Genomic DNA, 19,523 nt, shown 5'->3' on the forward strand with positions numbered 1-19,523 from the left:
ACTTGAACATCCATGACAGAATTCGTACCCAACAAAAAGGTTGAGTGTCTGGCACTTTATCCTCTCAAACATCGCGCCGGCATAAATTATTTCTTTTTGTAAGTTACTATTTCTGATATTTTCTAACAATGAAAAGTTAAAAAATCCAAAGCAAACACTTTTAATGTTTTTATTTTATATAAATATTTAATATAGTATATTACAAAGCATAGAAAATAAAATATTTATTGTGAATAAAAGTGAAAAAATATCTTAATAAAACAAAATTCAAATATCAGCATTTCAAGAAGTTTATTCAACTTTCGACGGCATGCAAGCATTCACGCAAAGACAGTCCTTTTGTTTCGGGCAATGTTTTATATAAATAAACTCCGCCTCCGATTTGTATTACTCCAGTAATAAATAGAAATGATGGAATGTGCACAGAGACATATTCCCCAATTAGAACAAACATGATTTGGAAAAGATTCTCAATTATCATTATAGCCATAATCGAAGCAGCTTTCCTTTTCAATGAAAATAGCTCTGAAAGATAAACGAATGAGACCGGGCTTAGTCCAAATCCTAAAACGGTCTGATATATCACACTAAAAACAGCCAGTGCAATAAGACTGTGTTCAAATGAGGTGCCTGAGAATGCTGTAATTCCTGAGAGAACTAACAAAAGTCCGCAAATCGTACTAGAAACCAATAATATCTTTCGACGTCCTCTTTTCTCTATGAGGTACATGGCGAGCATTTCAGCTATGAATCGTCCTGTCATTAATATCCCGAACCCATATTCAGTTGACATTTCGAGTGAGAAGGCCAGTTGACATCTTAGAAGAAGCATTGATATCGAGAACACGTAAAGGATACGTAGAAGCAGAATCCGACAAAATGATCGAAGGCCCTTGTCACTGAATCTTACACGTTCCAAACATTTTTCATCGTTGATGAGATCTTTTAAATCCTGGAAATCTTGGTGAACTTCATATGAATCCTGAGTTTCTAGCCTAAGTCGTTTCAGTGTATTAAACGCATCCTGTTCTTGATTGTTTTTGATAAGGAACACGGGCGATTCGAAAGTAAAGCATTTCAAGAACGCAAGCCCCATAAGGCCATACAAAACGATCATTCCACCGATTATTTGGTCCATGAAATTCGGAGAGTCGACCAAGGAAAATACTGAAAGAAACCAACTGGCTACGAAGAGAGATGTTGCCACCATACAGCTCGTCACTGCTACCACCGCACCACGCAGATTTTTGGTTGCCACTTCTGAAGTGTGAACCAAAAGTGGGATGAAAGTAATTCCTTGACCTAAGCCGCCAATGTAGCGCGCGACGATAGGTACGACTATCGTTTCCCATTGCGGAATAAATAAAGCTCCGCTAATTACAATAAGGACGTTTGCTACACCCTGTAAAAAAATATATTAAATAATCTTTCAGTGAAATCCAATAAAGGACTTTCAATAAGGACATGTAATGGAGGGGAAAGCATGGTTATAGTAACTTACATAGATAAACATCTTCCGGAACTTTCGAACAAGAAGATAGCCAAATATGCATCCGACGATAAATCCGATGAAAAATCCCAAGTTAGCGTTCATAAGTTGGCCGGCAGAGGTAATCCCTGTATATTCATTAGGAATATAAAGGATGTAAATTCCCCACATGAAGTAGAAACCATAACTGAGTACAGCCATTAAACCTGGAATAAAAATTGAAAAAAGGTAAAGTAAAACTTTAAGGGCATGAGGTCGTGTTCAAGTAGCGGTCGTTCCAGGTAGAGTGTCCAGCGAGGAACAGAACAAACAAATCATGTGGTTATGGAAGACTTTGCTTATTTCACATTTGAGAATATGTCGTTATACTATGATTCCATTTGCATGTAGTTAGTAAGTGATAATGTGTATGGATTTAATATATCAGAGATCAGATAATGTGATAAGGACATTCTTTGCTGGCTTAAGGTACATAAAATTCCTGGGGTTTAACGTGAGTACCTGCCGTGTAGGTATAATCCCATGGTCCTCTTCGGGCACGCATTGGTTTGGAGACCACAATCAGAGCCCAGACGTGATTGGTACAACAGTACTGCTTTATCCTGAATTCAGCCATAGCAGTGATACCGCAACTAAGAAGTAAGGCGCCCGAGTTGTACCGAGCTCCATGCTTGAACCCGCAAGGAGCTCTACCCAAGATATGGATACAATCACCATGAAACTCCTACAGGGGCCAACCGTAAATAACCGCGCCGAGAACACATCTCCCCGGAATTTGTCTAGACAATATGTTACCAGGAAGCCATCCCGATTCCTATGATACAAGGTGACCTCCGGTGAGGTTTCGTGTCAACAACTACTTCAAATGAGTCCCATTGCAGAGTTGGGTCTGATCGCCCTCCTCGAGTTCGTGGGGACCCTACTACCCAACGAGTTGACTGGAATCAGCCCGGTAAGGAAAACCGCAACGAAACCTTTCCACCTAGTCATCTACGGCTAACGTATAATTTATCACAGAAAGGAGGAGGAAGTCCAAAGTTCATGGCAGACACATTTCACGTATTTATACATGATCTGACGTTTCCCACATTGGTTCCATCTACTCTGCCTCTTAGATGAAACAGTCTCATCTATCAATCTTTTGACCACAAGCGTTGTTAACTCCTCCACCTCTTCGGCACTAACCAAATCCGTTTGCAGGAAAAGTACGCCCTTCCTGATCCCCCTGAGAGGACTAACACCCAACAATACCTGCATGGCGTTGGTTGAAACCACACGATATACCGTAGCTAGAAATATTAATTGAAAGAAAAATAGAATCCTACGAAAAGTGGAAAAAAGTCCGATCGTGGTTTTAAAAGAAACTTTGTTTTCAAATTGCGAAATTGGTCGCTGAATTAATAGATCGAAGAAATTGATACGAAATTCCTTGGAACTGGGAGGCAAATGCGACATTTCCACTCCAACGAAGTATGAAGATATGCCGCGAAAAATCAAGATTTTCAAGGAAAAAACCACTAAAAACATACTGAGTCACAAATTGTGTCAAAATTGCATCATCCAAAAAGAAAGCATCGAATGCAATAGATTTCTCGTGCGAATAGAAACATAAAATCGTTTGTCCAGCTTACATTTTCTCACAAAGTTATCAAATTGGATTATGCCAAAAATCACATGGCTTGAACAGAAAAGTGGTATAATGTCATTATTTCGAGTGAAAATAAAATCCATCTAGGTTCACTCGATGGACATTGCTGCTTTTGGCAGGATCTTCGTGCAAATGATCCCTCAAAACTGCGTCGCAAGTTCGGAGGTGACTCCGTCATGATATGGAAAGCATATTTTTATTACAGAAAACTAGAATTGTGTTTTATAACAAACAAAATGGAGACAAAAAAATATATAGAGATCGGAAACGATGTTCTAATTGGCTATTCAAAAGATAAATAATAGCACAGAACTCATATTTCAGCAAGATAATGACAATATCCTTTTGTTAAAAAGCTTGTTGTTAGCTTCGTACAATGCTATTTTTTGACTTGACTTGTGTTAATCCAATAGAAAAGTTTTGGAGTATTTTAGCAAGATCTGTTTAGGCAAATGGTCGACAGTACTCAGCAATAACGGACTGCAAGAGTGGTCGGATTCAAACAAAAACACGCTTCAAAGATTAATTAATTTACTGCGCAACAGAATTTTCCAAACAGTTAACTGAAACGGTAGCCTAATTACTTACTAGAAACTCAAAATTCTCAAAACCATCAATCAGATTTGAATATTTTGATAACTAATTGTAGTGCAGTCAAGGGAATTTCGCTTCATATTTGGGCAAATTGCTACTATTTCTGTTTTTCTTCAAATTGAAGCATCAACTTTTTAGGTTTAGTTTCGGTCACGCTGCTCCCAGGGCAGAGATGAGGCAGCATCTGATGAGTTGCCTCTGCCCTGGAAGAAACCGTCAGTCAACTTTTTCATTCTCTTTTTTTTTGGAAAATTCGGGAAAAAGAGGAGTCCGTGGATTACAAAAGAGGAAGTAAGTTGCTCCCAGCATCCTCAACATCATTAAAGGTTAGAAAAGTAAGAGAGTTAGCAAGTTGAATAGTTTTTGCCCCATTATGGAGGCGTTTACGAGAAAAGTGCGAGAGTAAATCATTATAACTTTCATAGCTATTCTGAGTATTGCCTCTCTTTCTTCTCTCTCACTGGTGTAGTTTTGTCGTCCACCAAACGCTGACAAACCAACATTTTTACACTAGGGTAGGCCCTGAAGGTAAAGTAAATTCACACGAAATGCACAAATTTGACCCGCTATAATTTTGTTAATAATAGTATAATTTCCTTCAAGCTTTCCAACATTATGCCCCATATTTTATGCTTTTGCAAAATTTTGTTATCCTAGGATGAATTACAGCAAAATTCGAAAATATAGTAACATACTATCATTGACTTTACTTGAACAGAGATCGGTATGATCTGCATCATCATGAATTTTTGTACACTGCCCCTCTCAAGCGTTGCAACCAAACTGTCAAATCTAACCTATTTCGTGAAGTTCTAATCGAGACCCTCCGTTTGATATCCTACACGACTAATTCGGGAAGAAACAATTTTGCACACTTTCTTCTCTCACATGGAGACCACCCTCATTGAATTCCACACAAAATAATACCTTTAACTGCGTACGTAGAATTTCATTGTCTGCATCCGCCCACCGAATTTCACCTCAGTACAGATAGGGAAGGATATCCAGAATATGAAAACAAAATGAAAGACAAGAGAAGGGGCTCGGAACCCCAGTACGTGTGGCTTTTGGTAGTGAGTAAGCGGGCTCCAGGTCGTCGATATAGCTTGACCGCAGTGCCGCAATGGTAGTCAACGTGGTACTTGATGCTATAAGTGATTGAGATTCAGAGAAAGAGGTGTTTAAACCAAGTACGACCTTACCGAGAACAATAATTACAAAACCAAAGAAAAAAGAGTTGAAGCCAGATCGCAGCACGACAAAAACGATTACAGCACTCATCGCATTTGTTCAGCAGGAGGTACTCCAGAACCAACAGAAGCATCTATTCAGGAGAAGCTCCACCAATGCCAAAAACCGTGAAAGATAAAGCACTGAGAAAGGTGGAGGTAGGAGTATTTGCGGAAACTCTGCCATATGTGGAAACACTCAAAGATTCAAAACTGATTCCGATTTAAAAGGCGATCTCACACTCGAGCATATAAATTGCAATCATCATCATCAACGGCACAACAACCGGTATCCAGTATAGGCCTGCCTTATTAAAGAATTCCAGACATCCCGGTTTTGCGTCGAGGTCCACCAATTCGATATCCCTAAAAGCTGTCTGGCGTCCTGATCTACGCCATCGCTCCATCTTAGGCAGGGTCTGTCTCGTCTTCTTTTTCTACCATAGATATTGCCCTTATAGACTTTCCGGGTGGGATCACCCTCATCCATACGGATTAAGTGACCCACCCGCCGTAACCTATTGAGCCGGATTTTATTCACAACCTCACGCCCATAGATTTCGTCGTTATGTAGACTACGGAATCGTCCATCCTCATGTAGGGGGCCAAAAATTCTTCGGAGATTCTTCTCTCGAACGGGGCCAAGAGTTCGCAACATTTTTTTCACAAAATATAGCCATGTTGGGTATCAAATGAAAGGGCTCGATTACTTTTCGGAACTGGTCCCATATTTGACATCGGTTGCAATGTAGGGGAGTGAGGGCTCAAAATATGACCCTCGAAAAGTGTAGTAGGTCTCGTTCTCAGAACGTATCCAACCGGAAAATCTGAAAAAATTCACAGGTGTGTATCTGAACGAAATCTAGGCCTCAAAATACATCCCGTTCCAAGATCTGCACAAATAATATTACATTAGCATATTTTAGAAATTTAGCAGGAGACCCCCCTTAGGTTCAAGTAGTAGGAAGTACAAAATTTGGCATTGATATAAAGGATAACATAAGGCATAAATTTGGAAAGTTTGAAGGAAATCCAACTATTATTAACAAAATTATAGAAGGTGAAACTTTCCTATTTTATGTGAATTTTGTGCATCCTAAAACGTGCATGGCGTCATCATCATATATCAATTCGTCAATACCAATACAAAGCGAACTCATATCAATGAGGCGTCGCAGGGAAACATTTCGTTTTTACTTATTAATCATTTATATATCAATATCAATTACTTGAGACAGACATATGTATGTATTTATATGTATATGTTAATGAAGCTTTGGGATAGTGCCTAATCCAGATAGATATATTTGTACATTGAACAAGCGGTATTCAATATACGTAATTGATATTGTATGTACATATATATATTTTCATGCACAAAGTAAATATAAAATATGTGCAGATCAATTTATATACGTGCATATATAAGTATAGTATTCGGTAATAAGCAATGTTTCTTTGTTTAGGGTAAGGATAATATCTACGTCTGTAATATGTACGTATATGTTGTAGTTTGAAAAACATATCAAGGAATAGTTTGGGTTTTTAGCCTTATACGAATGGAAAAATCAACGTAGAAAGTTTTCATGAAGGATGAACACAAAACCTTTATACTCGAAACGTTAGCTTCCGGTATTCCAACTTGTTTTATTTATCGCACGAAGATGGATTTGCATCAGATTAGGAATCAGAATCGGATACAAAGTTTTCGGAGACTTCTTTGTAAAGAGAATCAAAGGCTTGTGAAATTTTTATTTTTTGATATATTTGAAAACAAAAAATGTTGTGTTGAAAGAAATGTCAAGCGATAACGGTTTTACGGTTTCTTACCAGGGCAGAGGCAAATCGTCAGACGCCGCCTCACCTCTGCCCTGGGAGCAGCGTGACCGTAGCGGCTCGCAGATGTTAAATGCTCGTTTATATAATTCGTAGAACACGACATGCCTACGAATTATATTGAGCGCAAATCCGCCTTATTGACCAGAGCTGGCCAGAGCTGAAAATATTTTGAGAATGATGGGGTCCTAAGTCCGCATCAACTTAATGCTGGGCGGGACCAAATGGGGAGCCTGCCTGCCCTGCCCTGGTAAGAAACCGCAAAGCCGTCATCGCTTGACATTTCTATGAAGTTTGGGTGCAAGCCCTAAGCGAGGGGTCCGTGGACCAGGAAAGAGGGAGTACGTTGCGGTCCAGCATTAAGTTGATGCGGACTTAGGACCCCATAATTCTCAAAATATTTTGTGTTGAAACTTTCTATATATTCTTCCGCATGGATGTCATTGCTATGAATTTAAATCTTTAAAAGCAAAAAAATGTAACAAAAATTGAACAATTTTTAACACGTCAAAACTTTGGAAAATTTAGTTTTAACGTTGGATATTACAGTCTTCAAAAGGTGCCTGGTACTAAAACACTTTCAAATGAGATACAGGAACTAATGATAAGTGCAATCGAAAATGGTAACACTTTTAGAGAAATCGGAATGCTTTTGGTGTCACGGAATCTGCGCTATGGAGAGTCCAAAAAAAGGATTTAAAAGGGTACGGTAGATCGCTCAATAGAAGGAAGGAAGAAGGATGCCCAACTAACTTAACGCAATCAATGCGCAGATCCTTGGTTAACGCTGCACGAGAAAATCTGCACAAAAATAGTGCACATGTTCGAAAGAGCAGCTGCTCGGCGTCTTTTGCGGTAGTCAAACAATTTATTGTTACTAATACTGTCTAATTATAATAACTTTTAGTAAAAATAGACTAATGGGATGAGGGCGAGTGCAAAAACCTTGAATTTGGAAGAATAATATGAAAGATGAGATTAAAATTTGCGGACACGAATAAAGATTGAACAGTCGTTGATTGGGGTCACATTTTGTGGAGAGACCATAGCAAGCTTATTAGCAAATACGATATGTTCGTCGTCCAAGTGGAGCTTGGAACGATCCGAAGTACCAAGTACCAACGGTGAAGCATGGGGGTGGAAGCGTACTGATCTGGGGCTACTATCACTTTTGTGTGAAATTTTCGGCACTAACAACATTTAGTATAGTATAGGGTCCTTTTCCCGTTGGTCCATTGATTCAAGTTGAAGGAGTTATGAGATCGCCAATGTATTGTGATAGATGAGAATGACTGGGTCTCCTCACAGGATAACAGCCCCAAGCACACCGCCAAGTTTGTTCAGAATTGGCCAAATTACAGCCAAGTTACAAAAATAACCGGTTTTCTCAAAGTTCTGACCTGAATCTTTGAGAAGAGTTAGATTGACGTATTGGATCTCAAAACTTTTCTAAAACAGCTTTCCAACAAATAGTTCTAGTTCTTTCTTTTTCTTCAGCCTTTGTCCCGTTCACAAGCGGGGTCGGCTCGCAACAAATAGTTCTAGTTGATGTAATAATAAGCTTAGTTGAATCTATTCTGCGAAGATGTGAAGCAATAAGAAAGGCTAAAGACTATTCAACAAGATATTAAAAAAATCACTTCTTTTTAAGGTTTTCTGTCAAACAAAACCTTATTAAAATCGGTTTACTGTCTGTCTGTCTATCCGTCGCACGTATTTTTCTCGGAGACGGTTATAGCGATTCACACCAAATTTGGTTGAAAGGTGGGAACACTCACGCATACAGTGAGTTACATCCTTTTACATCGAATGTAAGAGGGGGTCCCGATACATGCAAAAGGGGTGCATAAATGTTTTTTTCACCAAATATGTACATTTGGGGTATCAAATGAAAGATCTCCGTTAGTACTTTTCGAAACTGGTCTTAGTTTTGACATTTGTTGGAAAGGTCGGGAGTGCAGGGGGTCGAAATTGATCATTTTTTTAACGGGGCCATTCTCAGAAACTGCTCAACCGAAAAATCTGAAAAAAACAAGAGACTGCCACTATGTGGTGCCTAGGCACCGAAATACCTTCCATACCGACATCCCTTTAAATAAAGTTAATAATGGTATAGTATATTACTATAATTTTTAGTAATTGGCTGCGAAACCCCCCTTAAATTCACCTTGGTACCAGGAAATTTTGCAGTAATCTAGACTATAAAATAGAGCATGATCCTACCAAGTTTCGTGGAAATTGCACTATTACTAACAAAGTTATAATAGGTTAAATTTTTCGATTCTTTACAAATTCAAGACTATGAATGTTAATATCACCCGAAAGTGGATACTCTCACATATGATATGTATATATTACGCGCTACGTACTAATGAGGCAAATGCATACTCAAATGTCTTTATATAAGAAATACACAAAACCTTTCATACCTAAAGCGCCCAGCTTCCGGGGTCCCGACTTGTTTCATATTGTTATTAATGTAAACTGCTTCTAAGACAAAAGTTTTGACAGGTTGAAAAAATGGCCACTTTAGTTTTTTTTATTAAAAGTCATAACTCAAAAGTTTATCTTATAAAATAACAGCAATTATATTAACTTCTAAAAGGATAAAATAAAGGCCCACAATAAAAAAAAAATGTTTAAAGAAAATTAAAACTAAAAATGTTGCGTTTGATATGTTTTAAATGAAAGCTTCCAAAGTTTTAACCACTACTGTATGTATTCCGGACATCATTGGAAACTACAGTGTTCCCAATGACACATACATCCAGATTTCAGAAGGCTTTTTAAACAAAGAATAGATAACACCTTACAATTCTAAATTCAAAGCATCATCCATCTGAATCAGGCAACATATCTATATATCGCATCAAGAAATAGCTCGCCATATTTACTCCATTTTACTTCGAATGAAAGCATTTTAAAGAAATATGAAAAGTTGACATAAGAGTGCAAGGAGTGATGAGGTAAACACTCTCATCCATAGTTACTATCACTTGGCACATTATCCTGATGAATGACTTCACCCTGAAACTGTAGTGACTTTGTTATGTAAAATTACGAAAATTTTGGTTTATTCCCGAATTGACTTAAATTTTGTGTAATATTACTCAAAAAATAATCAGTACACAAAAAAACTAATTTTGCTTTCGCAATTTTAGCATAGTCATTTACATCTATTTAAATGGTTTTACAATTTTTTCTTAGAGTGTAGATGGATTTCTGACCACATCATTATAACAGACGACATCTTTATAAAGTATCGGCTTGAGACATTGAGGAAAGAAAGAAACCCCATAAGAGGCCTCATCTCACCACCACCGCAAGCAACCTGAAGCATTAGATTGGAATCGCGGCGTTCCAGTTTCGTCTTCGCGCGCTTGTAAGTCACAATTTTGTTCCAAATTTTAACTTTCCATCCGTTTTCTAAAACCCTCGCATATTCCCTATGATTCACTGACTCCCAGATTTACTTTAGCCAAGCCTCCAAACGGAACACGAAAATTAAAAATTAAATTCATTACCTTTCTGGAAGGCAAGAAAATTCCTTATCCATTTACATTTTCGAAGTTCCATCATTCTGTGCACACTGGAACACACTTTTCCAATGTTTACAGTTTAGCCAAAAAAGACCCTAGTTTAGTTATAATACAATAAATATCCACTTTTCCGTTCATACTAATGGCACTCCCGACATTGTGCGCGCTGTTTGTTCATATTACTTTAGCGAGAATTGCAATCGCGTAATTGTAACTCACCACGGGTTTTCCTAATTGATATACTATATATGTATGTGCCACCATTGTATGCATTTAAAATAAGCAAACAACGCATTTATGGCTTAGAAAAATTTTATTTCTTTATTTATGTAAAGGCAAGTTGACAAATTGAAGTGAATCAGAATTAATTACAAAGTTAGAATAGGGTTTAGCAAATTTATGCTGATGTGGGATCTTAGTGAACTTCGATTAATGGAGGGAAACGTACCAATAAGATGCTGCAAGTATTATCTGTTTACAATTTCACCTAAAAGGTGTTACACGTTGCTGTTTGCCTCAGAATGAAGCCTTTTAGGAATTTTAATGTTTTGTAATGTCAACGTGTTCCATATTAGTAATTTGAAGAATGTGTATGAACTTCGCCAGATCATTTACATAGAATGGAGGTGAAAAGAAGAAAGGACCAAGTCAATGAGTCCAGTAACATAGAACATTGTAAAGATCAGGGAGGCACATACTTCATTATGCTAAATTCCACCCGGATTTCCTAGTTGATAGTTCTCCACACCAGGAAAACATATTAAATATCATTGAAAAAAAAATAGATTGTGCCACTTAGCACTTAATCAATCAAATATTATGCCCCTAAAAATGCTAGGGCGTCCTCCACAGTCAATGCCGCAAAGTGGGTCCCGGTCCTATCAAGACAAAGATTCTTAATACAAGGACATTGTCAGGAGTAAACAAACTAATCTGAGTCACAATAATCCGTGTCTGCACGCTGAGGACTACTATACTCACTGAACCGACGAAAGACCTTATGAGGACTCTTCGGAGAAGACGCACCGATATCTGCTCTTTACATTCTTCGATATTATGGTGCCAAGAGTTGCAATATAGAGGGTAAAAACGATAAAAACGGTTATAAACGTTTACTTTCGGTGATCATTACAGCATGCCTACCATACATTAGAATATCGATCAGTACTGTAACCAGCAGAAATTGTAAGATGTTTCCTGCCCCTAAGTGTTTTAGCCTTGCGTCTAGCATCAGGTATTCGCCCAGAAGTTTCACTACTCGTCTCACGGAATTTGCAAACAAAACACTGTTCGGCGCGGAACCAAATGATGGTTTCGCAAATAAAATATAATCCCATATGATCCGAGTCATGCGCCTTCCGGTAATCACCAGCATCATAATTCTCAAAGTGTCGTATGCAAGCTTCGGAATCACTAAATCCAGAAAGCGATTTATCAACACGGGGAGGAATATCGACGTCGGCTTCTCAAAGCTGACCCTGCCTAGGAACGGAGGGCGGACCCCGCTGAGAATTATCCACTCAGCCTAATTTTGTTAAGGATTCTGTTTTCGGGCCCCTCAGGCGAGCTCCGTGATCGAGGGGATCTCCCTCCTTCCAACACCTTTCCCACCCTTACGAAATATCTGCCCCGATACACATCTGCTCCTCACTAACATAGTGAGGAGAAGGATTCCTGTTGGAACAGTCTTGTCTATAATAGCAGCCAAAGATAACGAAGTTTGCCAAATCAATGTCAATACAAGATACGGCAAGATCGATCAAAAAATTTGTAGGGAGCAGCTTATTGGCTTTTCTGATTTCTTTTATGGATGAAGGTGGAAATCTTAAAAAGACGATGTTGCACTAATTTACGGCAATCTGTGGGACTTTCACCCACTAAACCACTCCTACTTCTCCGTCCATATCCCCGCGAAACCACCGTGAAGTATTACTTCACGGGGAAGGTTCTAGTCTACACCAACGCGATTAAGTCACGCATTCACCACGCTCTCCGGGTTCGACCCAGTTCTCGGGGCTTTTCAAGTATCATGAATTTGCTTCGACTTCAGCATCTTCTCCACGAGATTGTAGGGTCCGATAACTATGTTGTGGGAGTCGTTTAATCTCACCTTTTCATCACGAATCTCGTCTAATCCGAGGCGATACAAGCACTTCCTGCATCCACCGTATCCCGTAACGAACTGGGTTAGTTGGCAAATCAATTCTCCGGTTTTGCTCAACTCATCTCTCATTAAACGGGGTCCGTGTATGGGTCCAGCGGCCTTTTGCGGATCTCATTGCTGCTGCCATCTCCTGTTCGCTCCTTCCAAGTAGCTTTTCGAATATGAAGCATTATTCTTGCTAAAAATGAACTAGCCTTTACTGGTCTTTCACACGCATAGTCTATTGTTTTTCTTGCGATTGGTAATAAAGTGATAAGCTCCCCCTCCGTTTTTTCGCCGGCCAAGTTCTGTTTCTTCTTCGATAATCCTACAGTACAAATCGAGCTTTGGCCTCTCGGGTGCATTGCTTCTAATTATCTCGATCTAAAAACCGTATCCTCCAATTAGAAAATTTTAGAATCGACCTGCATTCTGCGTCCCAACTTTTCCATGGCTTCCATTTTGGTCGGCTACCTCGTGCATTTGTTCGATGTGGCCAGCTGTTCGGTCGTCAAATAATTCATACAATTCATAATTACATCTGATTCGCCAGGAATTTTCTTCTTTTACGGCTTCGAAAATCTCTCGGAGAACCTTTCTCTCGAAGATATCAATCTGCTTTTCCAGCATTTGCGTAAAGGTCTACGCCTCGCATCCATATAGCAGCATGGAGCGAATTAATATCTTGTAGATGGGTAGTTTATTCCGTCTGTGTACTTCCCTCGATCTCTTTATGGAGAGGACCGCATAAAATGCTTTTTTTGTTTCGGTCCTTCGAGAATAGAGCTTTTAATTAGACGAATTGGTCCAGCTGTTTGAAATTATGCTCGCCCATTGCAATACTAGAAGCCACCTTTCAACTGAGGCCACCTTCCTGATGACGGATTCAAACACCGAGTTAAATAGGGTAGAGGCGAGACGATCCCCTTGTTTGAGTTCCGACACTCAAGGAAAGCTTTGTGCCGGTTCATTTTGGATTTTTACCTGACCCTCGTTGCTAATCATTGTGGCTTACACTTGCGGGTCTTGTTTTGGTGGGAGTGTCAACTCGATCATTATTCTGTACAGATTAATATTCTGTACAGATCATTACCGAATCTGATGCCACCTTGGTATTCCACAATCATGTTGTCTGTATACTCTCTCAGTCGTCGTTCAGTTATATTCGTCAGCGCTTTGTAGCACGTGTACAGCAATGAGTTTCCCCTATAATTTTCACAACGCAAACGATTACCCTTTTTGTACACTGGACAAATTACACTTTTCCTGCAGTCGTCAGGTATTTGATCGGTTGTCCAGATTCTGCTAATTAGTTTGTAGGTTCGTATTGTGAGCTCTATTACCCCTTCTTTTAAGAGCCGGCTGAGATGCTATCGATTCCGGGAGCTTTATGTGATTTTAACTTAAAGTGCTGCCTCTACTTCCAACAAAGTTGGGGGTGTAGGCACGTGTTTTCCGTTTGGGTCATCCGGAATGACAAAGGGGTGGAAATGTGTCGCCGTAGGGTCTTGAAAATACTAGACACATCTGGCTGTAATTCGATTCATGTCGCTGAAGGTATTGCCATTCTGATCTATACAGTGATATACAGTGCGAAATGCTAATTGTACGTTCTTCTTCTGCAAGCTGTCGTCAAGTGTTAAAATTTTGTTCTTATTGAACTTTCGTTGTTCTAGTCTGCAGATCTTCTTAGCGTATCGCCTTAGTTCGTGATACTTATCTTTTTTGGCTCAGGTTCGACTTTCCATTAGTAGTCGGTAAGCTTCGTTTTTCTTGTTAATCGCTTGCAGGCAGGCATCATTGAACCATTTGTTCCAGGTCTAGTTTACCCATTCGTAACCCTGCTTTAATGGCATACATTGTTTCACTTCCATAAAGTTCCATGTCCCCGGTATGCTTTGTAACTACCACTAGGTTGTCCGTAAAATCAATCAACGTTGCCTCGTTTGACACACCATTACCAAGTACCCCGTATTACATTATGTTCCGCAGCGGGAACCCCGATACTGAGCGTTGAGGAACACCTTCTGTTACAACATATTCCTTCGACCCGTCATCCGTCTCGTACCAAAGAAGTTTCTCCAAGAAGTACCTCTCGATTATCCGAGCACCTGCTTACTTAACCAAGAGCACCCAGTTTAGTCATGGTGCCTTCCATTCATCCTCCCATCCAAACTCAGTTGGCCGAATCAAAGATATTCCTGACATCTAACGTCACCACCGCACAATGCTTACCAACAGCCGACGAAAAGATTGTTGCTGTTACATCGGCGGAGAATGGGGCTTGCCGAAAGCCATACTGCTGCTTTGATTGACCACGCACTAGTTCGACGAACGGAAGCAAGCTGTTGTGTATCACCCTATCCAACATATACCCCATAGTGTCTAAGAGACATATAAGGCGGTATGAAAGGGGTGCGCGGGGTGGTTTTTCGAGGAGGAAATACTACTTCTATCATGCATAATTCAAATGTTCTTATCAATCACGCGGGCCTCATTTTAGCAGCCAACTTCAAAACTTTGTTTAGTATCCCATCCAGTCCCGGAGCTTTATTATCGCTAATTCGTACACAGATCTCTTATCCTCGTTCACCGCGGGGAATGAGAAGACGTCTTGTTGAACTGCTGGCTGAAGTCCACTTTCTTCGTGTTGTGAAAAAAAAGAACTGCAATTATTTTAAACAAAAGACGCGGTCACGTCACTTGACGTGATTTTTGCCTACAAATTTTTTTCATTACTACCTTCTAGGCAGCACCCCACAGATTCGTATTTGCCTCAAAGCACAGCTGCCACTAGCGATTCCGCTTACTTCCCCGTATGGTCTTCTGAAAACTACTACTAGAGTCAACGTAGAAGAAACCGATCTGAGTGTGAAGAGTTGCACAACCGATATAAAAAGGCGAAGAAAGGCCTCTCAGATAGGCAGCTCGGGCTCCGAAACACAAGATCAATGCTATCAATACGGTGACGAAAATTTCGAAGGAAGTAGTACAGGCTAATAAATCTTACTCGATAGTTACTCTCGACGTGAAGAATGCCTTCCATACTGCAAAATGGAGCAAAATAACTGCGTGTTTAATCGAATTCGGCGCTTCTAAAACATTGGTGTGCATAATCATAGAATTTCTCCGGGAGAAGCTATTGTGTTACGTTTCGGTCGATGGACCTAAGACGAATAGAACAACTTTCGGGGTTCCACAAGGATCAGTTCTTGGTCCGCTCCTATGGATAATAATGTACGACGGCATTTTAAAGCTGCCCAACTGCCAGAAGGAATGACAATCATTGGCTTCGCAGACGATACCAGAGTGACTATCATGGCACACAATATTGAGGAGGTCGAGGTCCTCACAAACGAGGCAATTTTTGAAATAACATCTTGTTTAGAAGACGCTGGTCTGACGCTCGCAGAGCATAAAATCGAAGTAGTTTTGATCACCAACGCTTAAATACGTAGGAGTCATGGTTGACGAAAAACTAAAATCCAAGCACCATTATGAGAATTGAGCAACAATGGCCTTCGGGGTTGCTACATTGTTGACATCAGCCAAATCTTATCTCAAAAGTTGTCAGCTCCATCTTGCTTTATGCAGCTCCAGTCTGGGCATCGGCATTAAAGCTAGAGGCAAATAGAAGAAAAATCGCAGCCCCATATCGATAAGCATAAGCAGCAGAAGGGGGAGGGGGATATTCTGAAGCCTAGATTTCATATAAGCGCACCATCCTGATTTTTTTTCAGATTCGGTTGGTAGTTTCCAAAAATGAGCCCTGCCTCACTTTAAGTGTGCAAATTTTTACTCCTTACTTGCGCCATTTACAATTCACGCCAAAACTAATGTCAGCTTTGATTCGTTGAAAAACTTTTACATCCCCTCCTTTGCAAGAATGGGGAGCTCCCTTTAAACTCCGCCTAAATTTATGTCACTGTGTGCGTGGAATTTCATAATTCCCATATGTCCACCACATTTCGTTCGGATCGGTTCAGCCACTTTGAAGAAAAGTGCATGCAGGCAAACAAACCGACAAACAGTGAATCGATCGGTTTTGTTTTATATATATATGTTTGATTCACTTAAATATGCGTAAGCTCAAATATTCAAATATTTTTCAAAAGGAACAAAATGGCAAATTTTTAGCAAAAAATTCAAAATCATATCATATTTTTTTTGATAAATTATTTAAAAAAAAAGTTTTGACTATAGATTACAAAACTTAATACTTCCGAAAGTTTTTCTCGTATATTGTGTCGATGTCTTATTTTCTAATAGTATATGTTACTGTACAAGACAATGATCTTGCCAGCCCTCATGTGTTCCTCGGAGACTCGGGTTCTTAGCAAGAAAAATTGGGAACTCTTGGCCGCGTTCCAGAGAAGAATTTTTGGCCCCGTACATGAGGATAGACGATTCCGTATTCCATGTCTGGAGTTCCTTATTAAGGCAGGCCTAGACCAGATACCAGTTGTTGATGATGAGTGGGACAACTCTTGAAATATTTTGTAGCCTCATCGAAGCAACATTAGAGTTCCGGTAAGCAAGTGCTGAAATGCCTTGCTCTTACGCTCGACGCTGCAACCAACAGATGCAAGTGCAGGTGCACCGACACCTGACAAAAGAAGAGGGAAAGAAAAGGATTCCACGCAGCCAGGAGTTTTATCAAAGGCCCAAAATAGAAGTACACGACAAAATAACTAAAACTAGTAGGATAATAGAAGGTCCACCTATTTTTTATCGTTGGCCCGTATTTTTTCTCCACTGCTTTGAATACACCAAAATGGCTGGAAATTCTAGGACTGAAAAGCAAAATTTTCATCTTAAAATTTGGTATTCGTGCCTCTCTAGAAATTTGAAATTTGAATGAGTCGTTTTGCTGCGAAGAAGAAAATTAACCCCAAACTATTCGACGTCACGTTTCATTGTCTACGTATATATAACTTGGAAAAAAAATAATAAAAATTAATTCCTACAAATTCCAATCAATATCGAGGCTTTACGCAAAAATAGTACATTTTCTATTACGATGTCCAAAATATTCCCAATATCTATTGAATGAAAGCCTCCTTTGTTTCACTGAGCTGCTTATTATAATTGGATCAATCTACGAAGCAAATCGCGATGAAGATAATAAATAATGCCAGGTGTCAAGCGCTTAGTCCAATCACTTAAATTGAATAAATGATTTGTGTTCAAATCAGTGCAAATAACATATGAATCAGATTCCAGAACAGAAGAAAAGCCTGAAAACACTTACACGAAATTACCCCCAAATTCCTAGATTATGTGGGAACCTTGATCCGTTTCGACCTTGCCGAAGGTGCACGGTGGGTGGGAACGTCCGTGTTCACAAGTGTATGTAGTACGCATATACCGGACGTCCGAATGAGTTCATTTTTTATGTAATTGGGCACATACCCGATATTTATGTGTACGTTGCGCTGTACTTCATCGTACACATTGATGCACATACTGTATTGATATCGCGGGTGGCACGGCGAACTGTCTACTGATAGTAATGAATTACTGCGCCACACTAAGCAAGGCAGAGTGTAGTCGTACATACTCGACATAACGAACTGTTGATATTACCGGTGGGGCCCATACTTCATTCAAATGAGAAGATAAATTCTTCTTTTCCACAATTAACTCCCGTTGGCATATCACATTGCAACGAATAATAGTTCACTCGGGTTGCACCCACTCCCAACTTACCCCCAACAGCCGCATTCGTTTGGCGCTTATGGACCATGAGAGTCATCATTGGGTCCGACCCGTGCTGCTGTTGCGCCGTTGCACTCATTTCGATCGAATTTCACGCATCTGTCAAAACTCACGAATGATGCCTTTATAATTATTGCAACTTTCCTGTAACACTTTTTATACTATTTCACTTCCTATTCGACTTTGGGAGTATTCACTGTGAAAATGTCCCGCACGGACTGCACGTTATCTCCGAACAAATTTATTATTGTACATATTTCGTCACTTATCTTTGCCATGCGATTTTTATCATTGATCATTATTATACACGGAATCTTGTGATGTATTGTTTGGGCATTTATTTTTCTATGAAGCAAGTGTGCAGGGTGACTGTTAAGTGCTGTTGGAAAATCTTCTGGGGAAATATTGGAATTTACATGGAATAATCCGTAAATGAAAAACTCAAGATAGTCAGATAGTTTTGCAAAACGAATACCAATTCATTTAATTGATGTCCGATAGTTAAGCATATTTTCCATCATCTCATCTGCCATCCTTAACAGGGCGCTCACGATATAGATACAGATTCCCTCCTGTGCTCCTGTTCCAAAATCTTGGAGCGACTGGTTGCCAGCCCACTTTGGTCACCACATAGTGAAAGAGCAACACGGCTTTGTTAAACGTAGATCCACTGCCTCTAACTTGTTTGACTTTACCAACTTTGTCGTCAAATGTCTAAATTCATGACAAGAAGGGCATACCATTTACACTGACTTCGCTGAAGCGTTCGACACTGTAAATCACAAGATACTTCTATCCGAACTCTCGTCTCTAAACGTTCCCATATCACTTGTTTTATGGCTTCCCTTTTACCTTTCCAACCCATCTCTAGCGTCCCACAGGGATCTATTCTGGGTCTGGGTGTTATTTTTATTTTTCATCAACGACCTTTCTCCTTTCCTTACTGGTCCCTGTTTGCTCTATGCCAACAACCTTAAGCTCTTTTCCGCTACATCATCGCCTATGGACTGTGTTGTCCTTCAATCTAACCTATTCACTCTGATTCATTGGTGCTCTGATAATGGTTTACCGCTAAACGTCAGAAAGTATCACTCTATGTACTACTCGCTTAAATTCTCGCCCACTTCCTTTTCCTACTCTCTAAATGGACATTCCTTATCATACCTAAATTTCACTCAAGACCTCGACAATAAGCTCGGCTTCGACACCATTTGCCTCGAAGTCATCAATCGGGCAGCAAAATTATCAGGCTTTATACTTCGCTCTGATTTTGACTCTATCCAATCCTCCTTAGCTGTCTTCAATTCCTTCGTGAGGAATACCCTCG

The 19,523-nt window shown here is 39.7% G+C and overlaps 1 protein-coding gene across 2 annotated transcripts; it reads right to left on the minus strand.

Moving 5' to 3' along the window:
* Positions 1 to 153: 153 nt before the first annotated feature.
* Positions 154 to 18,466, minus strand: LOC119653808 (major myo-inositol transporter IolT-like). Of its 2 annotated transcripts, none has more exons than XM_038058831.1 (3): positions 18,188 to 18,466; positions 1,502 to 1,695; positions 154 to 1,402 (listed from the first exon to the last, which is right to left on the minus strand). In XM_038058831.1, exons 1-3 carry the CDS (start codon positions 18,273 to 18,275, stop codon positions 296 to 298), a joined length of 1,389 nt encoding a protein of 462 aa, XP_037914759.1. In that variant the 5' UTR covers positions 18,276 to 18,466; the 3' UTR covers positions 154 to 295. The 2 variants fall into 2 exon arrangements, with proteins under 2 accessions (XP_037914759.1, XP_037914760.1); XM_038058832.1 differs by lacking the exon at positions 18,188 to 18,466 and adding an exon at positions 10,321 to 10,390.
* Positions 18,467 to 19,523: the final 1,057 nt, after the last annotated feature.

The sequence above is a fragment of the Hermetia illucens genome, chromosome 4 (genome assembly GCF_905115235.1).
Source record: "Hermetia illucens chromosome 4, iHerIll2.2.curated.20191125, whole genome shotgun sequence".
Lineage (NCBI taxonomy): Eukaryota > Metazoa > Arthropoda > Insecta > Diptera > Stratiomyidae > Hermetia > Hermetia illucens.

Bases quoted from the DNA above. Each gene is read 5' to 3' on its own strand.
- LOC119653808 (XM_038058831.1), bottom strand. From the start codon at position 18,275: ATGAGTGCAACGGCGCAACAGCAGCACGGGTCGGACCCAATGATGACT. The intron at 1,696-18,187 runs GTAAGTTGGGAG...TTTTTATTCCAG, and splicing joins AACGAATGCGGCTGTTGGGG to GTTTAATGGCTGTACTCAGT. The intron at 1,403-1,501 runs GTAAGTTACTAT...ATTTTTTTACAG, and splicing joins TCCGGAAGATGTTTATCTAT to GGTGTAGCAAACGTCCTTAT.